Source organism: Chaetura pelagica, unplaced genomic scaffold (assembly GCF_000747805.2).
Source record: "Chaetura pelagica isolate M959 unplaced genomic scaffold, ChaPel_1.0 scaffold77, whole genome shotgun sequence".
Classification (NCBI taxonomy): Eukaryota; Metazoa; Chordata; class Aves; order Apodiformes; family Apodidae; genus Chaetura; species Chaetura pelagica.
Genome location: NW_009953937.1, coordinates 89,572 through 101,010, shown reverse-complemented (window position 1 = coordinate 101,010; position 11,439 = coordinate 89,572). Strand labels below are relative to the sequence as shown.

The 11,439-nt window shown below is 38.6% G+C and overlaps 1 protein-coding gene across 1 annotated transcript in view; it reads right to left on the bottom strand.

The window, feature by feature from the left end:
- NBAS (neuroblastoma amplified sequence) overlaps positions 1–11,439 on the bottom strand; it is a 149,054-nt gene that overhangs the window by 66,309 nt on the left and 71,306 nt on the right. The window contains exons 35-39 of the mRNA XM_010001742.1: positions 10,863–11,033; positions 10,141–10,254; positions 9,773–9,893; positions 8,066–8,142; positions 7,410–7,547 (exon numbers count right to left, since the gene is read on the bottom strand). Of these exons, the coding sequence (XP_010000044.1) occupies positions 7,410–7,547; positions 8,066–8,142; positions 9,773–9,893; positions 10,141–10,254; positions 10,863–11,033 (621 nt within the window). The remainder of the gene's footprint in view (positions 1–7,409; positions 7,548–8,065; positions 8,143–9,772; positions 9,894–10,140; positions 10,255–10,862; positions 11,034–11,439) is intronic.

The window sequence follows — 11,439 nt, the reverse complement described above, 5'->3', positions numbered from 1 at the left end:
CTACACACATCTGTGTGCAGTCTTCCCTGGTTATGCTTCAAAGGAAGAGCTTATGGCTACTTAATCTTTTTCCTGGTAATATTTTTACAAAATAATACCTACAAAGATGCAGGAATAGGTGTTCAGTTCCACCAGGAATGCTCTCTATGAAACTGGTCAGCACAGTTTAGCTGTTTTTCTAATCTGAATCATAGAATTGTTTGGGTTGGAAGGGACCTTAAAGATCATCAGGTTCCAACCCCCTGCATGGGCAGGGACACCTCCCACCAGCCCAGGTTGCTCCAAGCCCCATCTAACCTGCCCTTCAACACTGCCAGGGATGGGGCAGCCACAGCTTCCCTGGGCAACCTGGGCCAGTGCCTTCCTGCCCTCATGGGGAAGAATTTCTTCCTGATGTCCAACCTAAATCTCCCCTCTCCCAGTTTAAAACCATCCCCCCTTGTCATCTCACTACCAGCCCTTGTCCCAAGCCCCTCCCCAGCTTTCCTGGAGCCCCTTCAGGCACTGGAAGGTGCTCTAAGGTCTCCCTGGAGCCTTCTCTTCTCCAGGCTGAACACCCCAACTCTCCCAGCCTGTCTCCAGAGCAGAGCTGCTCCAGCCCTTGGATCATCTTCATGGCCCTTCTCTGGCCCCTCTCCTGAACCTCTTCTAACTCTTGTTTCCATACTAGGTTATAATAAAAAAAATATATTAAAAATCTTCATCAAGGACCACTGTGTGTCAAGTAATATCACACCAAATAATAACAATGACAAACTGTTACAAGGAGAGAAAGCCAAGGAAGTGGATGATAATCACATGTATGTCTTATTTAAAGAATCAATGTGATCCTTGGGTGTATGTATGAGGAAGCAGAAACAAAAAAAATTACACTGATGTTTCTCATCAAAACAACAAATTCCCACTACTGGTTCTTTTCTAATTTCAAAGTTCTGAAATATATTATAAAAGGGATGGCTGAAAAGTATCACAACAATTACATAAAGGATTTAAGAAACCATCTTGCAGTAAAATACAAATAATGCCTTGGGAAGCAGAGTCTACTGAGCTTATCACTGACAGCCAGTTGGTTTTCATAGCAAGCACTGCCAAGGACTGTGCTGAACTCTGCACCAGAAATCTTACAGTCAAGCCTTGTCCTCTTTTATCCATGACAAGACCTCTGCTTCAAACTATCAGAGCATGTGAAATAAAAAATGTTTAAAGAAAACCCACAGCCTGTTTCATGCCCAGCCTGTAGTTATATCTGATGTGAGAACTTGTAGGTTTTCTTAATCTATTAAAAAAAAATAATAAAAAATCTTTACCAAGTTGCAGTTGTTTGCAAAACTTATTTATTGGAATGACACACACTTTTCCTTCTATAGATTTTAAATGTTTCCTTAAGTAACAGTGCTGCTTGTGCAGTACTAACATTAGGCATTCAACACAAGCTCAATCAGACTATGTAAAAAGCTAAAGTGTTTGGTATCAGTTTGTGTAGAATTTATATTTCTTAATTTTCTGTATTTTTAACATCTTCACATTTTTAATAATACATTTTTTTACAAGATAAGCACAAATATTTCTACATCCATTAGACACCTGGTTCAATTAGACATGAGGTTTGTTCTAACAAGCAGTAACACAAAGATCATTACAGCTGTACAGCCACTACACAAAACAGTCTTAGCAGTTTTTAATTTAAAAGACCACAATAACTAGCTAGTGATAGGAGATGGCAATGAAGAAAATTAGCAAAATGAGGAAAGGCTGAGTCTTACTGCAGCATTCATGGGGTTTACAGAGTCTTTGACTTTCCTAGAATTGTAACAGGCACTTAAAAACAAAAAAGGCTCTATGGTCATTTGTGAAAGGCAAGAGCAGTCAGAGGTGGCACTCAGCTTGTTCTCTTTCTCATGTTATCTGTCCAACACACATTAAACATTCCAACCAGCTACTACACTATTATCTCTGTTGGCTTTTCAGAGTCTTTCAGACACCTTGAAATTGGGCCTGGGTGCCCAACTCCCCTGCATTGCCAGGTGGATCTCCTCCTGTACTGCTGGACAGACGTTTGAGAGCAGCTCCCCTTCCCTCATCATAGCAGCAAAGGCAGGATAAGTTTCCAGAGAAGCCACAAGAGCTGCTCAGAAGGGTATGACACCCTTAACTTGTGTCCCACCATGGAATTCCCAAAGGAAATCCCTCACAAATTGCCCACTAATGTGTTTTACTCATCCACTGGACTAGTGCTGTGCTCTGAGCTCTGACAGTGTTGTCTTGGCAACAGGGACATAGAATTTGCTTAATTAAGAATTAAAATTAAAAAAAAAAAAGAGAGAGAAAAGAAAAAAACACCCATCACTTTAGCATAAAGCTAATTTAATTCCATGCTACTAGAGGTGATGTAGTCAGCATAGATCAGGACAAGCTACTGTCAATACTGCCACACCAGCTACACCAGTAAAGCCCAGCTGGGGATCAGGGTCCACCTGACTGTATGTTTTAAAGGAGTATTTCTCTTTGACCATCCTCTGGGAGACACAGCTGAGAAGCCCTTCAGAACCTGTGTCACTGTGATTTCTAAAAGCAACACTGATTTTAAAAAGAGGTAAAGGTTTTGATCTTGGAATTTCTTCACCCTGATCCTGAAAACAATCTTAAATTCAAATGATTTTTTTTTTTTTTTCCTGGCAAGTAGCTATTTCTCTGTTCTTACAAATCTCTTTAAAAGGCTGGGAAAAACTGGGAAAAAAACACAGTTAACAAATTTGATTTCACCAATACACTTTTCTTTAATAGCAAACAGCCACTGATCACAAAATGAAAGTACAGTTTACCAGGGTATCTGTAGTGTTTATAGCCTTCTGCATGTTCCTATCTGCATATTCCAGAAACTGCCTTGAATTTGTGCTAGAGATATTTTAAGGTAAATTCCTAGCAGATGTAACAGTTACAAAAGTAGTACTGCCAGCAGCAAAAGAAACAATTACAAGAAAGTGACTTGAAGCTCAAACAAAGCCACTAGGTATAAGTTAAAACAACATCATTTCCAATAAAGAAGCCAGTTAAAGAAAAAAAAAAGGGAAAAAAAAAAAAAGGCAAGAGGCTTCTGTTAAGTAATAAAGCATAAAAATAATTTGAAAAGTTGTCCAGGCAGTTCCTTCCACAGTTATGGTAAATGACTTGTATCTGCAGAGTTGAACAAATTGTTCTAGTGCTCTGGTTTAAATGCTTTTTTGCTTTGATTTTAATCAGCTCCTCCAGCAAGAGTGAGGAATAATCTGTCCCCAGATAAAATGTTTTGATAGCTTCTTGTCTACCTTGTGTTCTCTTACAGACTCACTCTTATTGGGTAAGATATTGAAAAGTCAGATTTAGGTAGGAAAATCTCATCACATCATCTCACCTGAAAACTTGTTTTAGTGGAATTAACACATAATATACAAAAGGTTAAAATGTCAACTGAAAGAACAACCTTTGAAAAAAGAAAATTACTACCTAATTTTTGAGTGAAGTGACTACTAAATTCATCATACACAATTAGTTTTCATTACAGTCAGCATTACTCTCAGTAAATAATGTCACTGTTTAGTAATTATCCTAAGCTTCTGTCCACCCCCTTTTTCTCTACAGAAATGCTGATTATTCTTTCAGAGTAGGTCTTCAAACTTCATCTATCTGGCAGCAGCTGCAGCCATACACAGCCTGTGGGATAAGCACACATTCCTACTGGCAAACTTGAGTTAGTTTCCTCAGCAAAATACAGGCTGCTTTTATCTTGTACAGTTACTTGCCTGGATACATGCAAATATTTCCATATCTTATTAACTTACAGCTTGAAAACTAAATATTCAATGAGCTACACATGAAAACAAAACACCTGAGTTCCTCTTCCCTGACAGGTTGTAAAATGCCACAAGTCAAACACTTTTTCATCCTAACCCAGGGGCACTTCTCAGAAGAAGGGTGAGATTCTCAGTGCTCCCCTTTTCTTACTGTGAAACACATTTTCATAAACAGCTTCTTAGGCTACATTTATTCAGGCCAATGTAGCATCTGACCTCAACTCTAAGAAGGAAAAAAGAAAACAAAATAAAAATCAAAGAGGTGGAGGAGCCAGGTCTCTCACTCAGTTCAGCCCATTTCAGACACTTCGGCATTGTCTGAAAAGTCACCTATTCTCACCACCCAGATGAATAAATTTTTGTGTAAATATTTTGTGTTCTAAGATTAAACGTGTTACAGAAAATTTCTACGAGGCAGCTTGCAAAGTTGATCATGTTCACTGATTTCTGAAGAGTTACAGAAGCACAGAAAAGGAAACAAAGGATAAAGCCAATTGACATGGGGAAGACCACTTCAAAAAGCTGGTGGTCACCTCTGTGCTGTTTCCTAGAGAGGAACAAAACCCTCTGCAGGAAGGAAAGCATTAGTACTTATCCCAACTACCTCTCTTGCATGAAAGCCACAAAGATGTCCCCAGAGGAATGCAGGCAAGCTAGACCTCAAACCTCTGCTGAAATGAAAGGCTGGGTTGAAGATAATTTCTTCTAGAAGAGTATTTCTGAACATCTGGCTCAGAAACACTGGCTCTGCTTCCAGAAGGACCCAGCAGAACAGTTTCTAAAAACATTGAGAAATCAAAGTAAGCAACATCTTAACCATCTCTTTTTCTTAAGCACAACTTATCTTGAAGAAATAAAACCAGAAGAAAAACAACCAACCAACACAAACCCCAACTATTTCACAACAGCTCTTTTCTGAGTCACCTGAGTATTATTTGATCCCAATGGAGAATGGTGACACTTTGTAGTGTTGTGTGCTTAAGAAATTAGAGTAAGGGTATGTGAACCTCTGGCTTTTCTATATCAGACACACCTCAACCAAAGGAACACAGCTGTCACAATATGACTGCTATGTCCCTTGTTGTTGGACTGCTATTTCAGGGATTATCCTCAATGACTGCCAGCTCAGGAGAGTTTGCTTGAGCATCAAGCCTTCAAACACTTAGCAAGCTTAGCTTAGCAAGCTCTCCATTTTTGTTAGCCAAGATATCAATTCATCTAAAAAAATGTGAGTTTATTTGTCAAGACATCAAAAAGGAATAAGGAAATCAAGGAAAACTCTCAAAATGTGGTAGGCCAAGGAGGAAAATTAAAGGGCTAAAGAAATACTTGGAAAGTGTCTTATAAACAATAGTTAAGCTTATGGTAAAAATTTTTGAACAATCACTCAAAAGTGGGAAGCCAGCTAGAGAAGTGCCAGGAACACTAAGGGATGAGGTGTAAAAGGGGCACTTATTGCTAAGTCCATAGCAGAGGAAATGAGTGAGATCTTAGTGTCAGTCCTCACTGCTGAAGATGTGGCGGAAGAAAGCACTTCATGCACTTAGAGCCTAGAGATGCCATTGCTGAGAGGGAGGTATAGGGGGCCTAAATATGGTCCTGCAAATAGAGAATAAGAATAGAGAACAATGGTCTAGCAGTGACAACAATACGAAGAAATAGCACAAGAACTAAAATACACAAGGGTTGTCATTCAGAGAGAGAACACACAAACAAAACCAGAAAAATCTACTTTGTAGACAGTGAATTCATGCGAGATGCAAGCAGACTTGGCTCTGCTTCTCTACAGAGACAGACAGAGGCTTCCCTAAGCAGCAAGCAACAGGAAAGGGAAGCAGGTTAAGTGCACAGAGCACAAGTTCACGTCCAGCTGCAATCTAAGTCACAGACAGATGTAGCTTCTCCAAGGGTAATGATGCCTCCTTACACCAACACTCTCCACAACCAGTTGATTGCTGGAAATTTTGTTCTCTTCTTCTGTCTGGCATTATTCTTACAGACCTTTATCTGTGGTTTTATTTGTTTGTAGAGCTCCTTTCACACTCTTCTCAGGATAAGAAACTATTACAGCTCACATGCCCTAAACTATAACTATTATATTTATATTATGATGATAACAACTACATTTCAAAATTGTCTTGGGTGCAGAACTGAAGCAGTACCTTACACTCAAATCCCTCTGTTTCTCCTTAAAACTAAGTTAATGGCTTCAGAATTAGAAATGATCAAGCTGAGTTTCTTTTGGATATCAACAGTACAAAAAAGTTCATGAGACTTTCTGGTAATTTATGATTCTGCTTTGATGTGCTGTCTGTATTTCACCTCCCAGTTAAAAAAAATCCAAGTCTTTATGCAACAGGCCAAATCAATCCTATAAAATGTCTTTCTTTACAATCTAGCAAGTCCTAAAAGTCTGCCTTAGCTGTTGGAAGAGGACTCTCCTCTCCCTTAATCCCCATTATCAATATAATACATCTGTCATTTTCATTCTGAGAACTCTTCACCCACTGTGCCATGGCTTCTCTTGTACTGGTTTGAAATGTTTATACCATTTTATTTTTAAGTAGGCTTAGGAAGTGTAGACTCCTTCTATGCTTCTACACAGCTTATTATACATTCAGCTTAGAGACTTTTAAGACAGGATACTTTGATTGAATGGACTAAAGAAATCACAGCAACTGACTCAGGTGCTGTTACATAGAAGTATCTGCTCTGGAAGATCCACCTTTTCTAAGCACGTGGCTGAAGGGCCAGATTTGGATCTTTACTGAGTATGTAAAGGTTCAGGAAAGGAGGAAAAGAGAGGTTATCCACCTTCACCCATAAAAATGCACTCCGTTATCTTCTAAGAATAATGAGTAGCATTGAATTACAGTTAAAGGACCTCTGGACCTATTTCAGTGTTGAGAAACAGAAGATCCAGGTGCCACCACCTTGACGTGGCAAAGAAGAGTTTTTACTCAGATACCTCAGTAGGAATGGCAACTGGTGCCTTACTAAACTTATTTATGTCACCTCTTTGATCCAATTTGGAGTTTACCATGTAACTCTTTTAAGCACAGGCTTACAGGAAGGAAAGCTGTGCCAGTTCAGAAAGAGACAGCTCTCAAAGGGAATAAACAAATTCATCAGTGAATGAGGATGAATTTTCAAAACACCATGTGCAAATTAAAATGCAAAACAACACACCTCAAGGAAGGCTATGAAAGCTTTTTGAATAGCACCCCTCTTGTTTAAATGGACACTTGACTATTCCTAGGAAGTGCTGTATTGTACCATTATTGCAAGATGACAGCATAGGCTGTGCTCATTATTGCTCAGTGTTTATAAGCTACTTTGAAGACTGATGCTATTATCTATAAATGACACTTGATATCGTGCTCCAACAACTCTTCCAGAAATTGTGAAGTACTTGTCTGTTTACAGCACTGCAGAAGAATAATTATGTGCAACTTCACAGGCTGCTCACAGTGTAAGTCAGATCAGCTCCTTAACAGGCTTAACTCACATACTGGCTTTTTAGGATAGCTTTAATGCTGCCCATTAATGTATATGGTTTTAAAAAGAAAGAGTACTAACCCTGTAGAGAGGGTGGCATTTGTCCTTGAAACATGGTGCCAAACGAGCATAGATCTGCAGGCTGTAGTAATAACTTGCCAGCTGGAGAGATAACGCAGAATGTAATTGCTTTTCAAAGCATTTGTTGGCATCTACCACCTAGAAGAAAAGGGCATTAATTTAGATGAAAGAATTAGCAAGCATACAACATTAAGTGCACAAACTTTCTAAAAAGCTACTTGCTGTGATTTAGGGATAGCTCTGACCATGATTTCTGAAACAGAAGTAAATGAGTAGCCTACGCACACAACACAATGATGTTTTTGACCCCCTGCACAAGGACCTAACCAACATGTTTTTCCAACTACAGTTTTGCTGCTTCTCTACCACAAAATTACTACCCATATTTCTGAGCTATATTAGAATTTCCAGTCAGGTGGCCCAACTCCTATTCAAAGTAATAAAACATGCCTTTTCAACAGTGCCATGCTCCAGTGGAATTTGTTCTGAGTTTCCTTTAAATGCACCGGCCCAATGTATAAAAATTAGTATTTCAATTCATTCAAAGACTTAAGATTTTAAAACCTTAAGGAAATTACTTTTTCTTACAGCATTCTGAAATGTTATTAAAAATCTTGCCTGGCAAAAACATATTAATTAAAACCCAATCAACATACCTGTGGCAGTGCAAGTAGATAGGCAAGAGCCAAGGCCATATCGTTTGGTAAAGCATCACTTGCAAGTTGTAGCAGAACTGCAACATAGAGGGAGGGGAAAGAAAGCTTTGATTACTGACCTACTCAGCCTTAACAGCTACCTAATGGAATATTTTCAGTGTAACTGTATTTTAGCAGACACTAGCTTGAAGCACTCTATACGTACTTAATTAAACACTTATCAGTGCAATCCAGAAACAGATAATATGTCGTTAACTGCAGCACAGCCTTACCTTGACTTCCAGGCAAAGAGTTTGATGCATTAACCAAACAAGTTAAGGCTATGCAGTAACAGATGCTAAACAAAGCCACTAAAATATCACCTGTACTGATCTACAACTAGTAAATCTTCTGCTTGTAAAATCAAGGCAGCAACGTGATTTTCTAAACATTAGAAGCCACCAACCAGAGGTATAAAAATGTCTGCTCTTCCAGACTGAGCTCTAATTCACTTACCAATGAACCCAACAGGCCACATTCAAAACTTTATCTTAATTAATAAAATAAATAAATAAATAACAACAAAGAAACCCACCAAAACTAGCTAGTGTCATGTGAGTTTTAAATGAGATCAGTGAAACACCAAAACCAGGTCCTGCCACATTGTGCAAGCAGAAACATCAGCACCGGACACAGCTGAAGTTAATGCAACAAAGAATAGTTTCTTCTGATTATGAAAAATACATACTTCTAGTAAACCTGACACAAGAATTGCCTGCTTTTCCTTCCTTTATCATAGTACACCCTCATTTATCCAAGCTGCTGCTGAACTTTTCTAATTCACCAGGTTGTTATATTATACCTGTACAGGTTATCTGCAGAAACATCACACATCTCAAACTACTACTGACTCATGTATCTGTAAGAGAAACACACTGGTTTTCACTAAGCAGTTGAAATAAACCCACATGGCTTATGAAGAATGTCTCACATGAAACTTTCAAGTGATTTAATACACTCATTTTTCACAGCAGAATTTTCCACGGAGTAAAATACAATAGAGATATCTCACTTCAAAAGATAGTAACAGCATGTAAATATTTAAACAGTTCATTTCTTAAACCAGCAGGAGACAGACAAAAGGAAAGACAAACAACTGTAGATGGGTTTGTATGTTGCTTGGTCGTTGTTTTTTAAATTGAAACTCTTTCAGATAGCAAATTATTAAGTATAAACTATAAAATGTAGACATTCCAGAAGATTAAAAGTTCCAATGATTCCAGAAAGTGCAGTTGAGCATTAAGTAGCAAATAAAATACTCTAATGACCCTAGAAACTGTATAAGGAATGACACAGAATCTGACAAATGAATACACAGGCACATACGAGTAACATTAATGTGGACAGCCAATTTCCATTTAAGTATCTGCACATGGTAGCATTCAGGAATCCTCAGCATCAGTTTCTGCTTATTTAAGTCAACTTCCAGATGTCTAGCCTTTATTAAGTGACTCCTAAAAATACCACTTCTGCTGAAATTGCTGCAGATAATCCTATATCAAGACTCCTTACCCACGTGAGGTGCTGAACTAGGTGACAGTTGGTACAAAATATTCAGACAGTAATTCAGATCATACTGTGCAATCGTCCCTATTTAAACCCATCCACAGATTCTCCTGTATTAACTATTTATAGTAAACAGAGGAGTGAATATATCCATAACCATACCTTCTGTTGTTGGAAGCAGGTCTTTTCCTTCGCTCCTTTCTGTCAGTTTCCCTGTCCTCAGCAATACTTCTGCAAAGCTTTCCAAAGAATTGTTCTGGTATGTGCCATAGCTGACTTCAGACTAGAAGTAAAACAAGAGAATTCACACGTATGCCCACCAACCTGCAGTTATATTTAGCTCACTTGCATCAGAAGCAATTTTCTACCTCAGCTTTCCTTTCTGTTTAATGTTGGGATTTTTCCTGCTGTGGTACAAAATTTCAAACCCTTGCAAGTCACACAAATAATGCAAAATCCACAGTGTTAAGTAATTATAGGATCTCCACAAAAAAAATGTAACACTTCTGAATTCTGTCACACAAACTTACTTCTGCAACATATGGATTAGGAATCAGAGACTCATAAAAGGGATGACAGCCTTGCTTTTCCACAGTGGCATTTTCTCCAGGCCCACTTTTTGATAGGTATCCAACTTCTTGGCCCTGTGAAAAGTATGTATAGTTGAGTCTAGTCGTAAAAAAATGCTCATTAAAAGACTGTAACTGCTGTTCAGAAGGGAAGCAACTGTAAATTAAAATGTAATTTAATTCATTGGGAAGAAAGACAGGAGTCATCATATATAAACCATTGCTGAATGAGGCCCAGTACTCTTAGAAAAAAAGAGAATCATGCTAAAAAAGAGAATCATGCTCAAAAGTGGTATCAGAGAAACTAGTATCTAAAACATTCTAGAAAATCCACTGAAGTACAGAAGGCAGAGAAGAGACACTGAAAAGGAACAGCTTTGAATATAAAATTACAGTAAAGAGTGGACTTCAATGTGCTTTCTTCCCCAAAGTTCTGAAGTTCTGCCAAATTTCAACTATGCCTTCACAAAGTGCTAAAAAAAGCAGGAGAAAACAGAGTAGAAAACAAGAAAACAGCTTCAGCCCCCTTCTTTCATTTGCATCTGCTTGCAAACAATCCCTTGCTGTCTCTAGCTCCTCTATGGATCTGAGCTCTTCAGGCACCAGACACCAGGAGGAGAGCCCAGCTTTTACACTCAGGTATCAGTCTGCAAACACCTGCAGGGACACCAGCAATGCCTTACATGCAACGGCCGAAGGTAAGTTAATGATCTCTTCCACCACTGCCCATCACTGACAGCATGCAGCATGGCCTTTGTAGTCAGAGTTGTGTTAGACAACACCTCCATGGTTTTGGATGTCGTCCAGTACAACAGATCAGCAGACTGGCTAGAGGAGGAGACGCTGGTTTCATCCTGTGAGCACATTCAACACACAACACCAAGTGTTAGACTCCTGATTTCATTAGGCTGACAACCTAAAGCCAAACACACACTATGTTAATAAGATATTTTAATGATCATTAATTTAAGCAACAGCTGTCTTAAAAACAAACAAAAGACAAGTTGGAAGTGATGCAGAAGTTTCCCCCTTTTTCAACTACCATCTCTAGTTTCCACAGACACCAGCTGTCTTTAATTGCAAAGTTTATAATGCCAATGTCTTACATAACTGTTGAATGCTTCTGTTAAAATAATGATCTCTCCACAAGTGAGTAGATTGAGCATGCTAAAATTAATCTTCAATAATCCAAGAAAACTGATAGTAGAGACTATCTTGTATTTGAACAGAGGTAGCATTAATTAAAAATTAAGTCTCAGT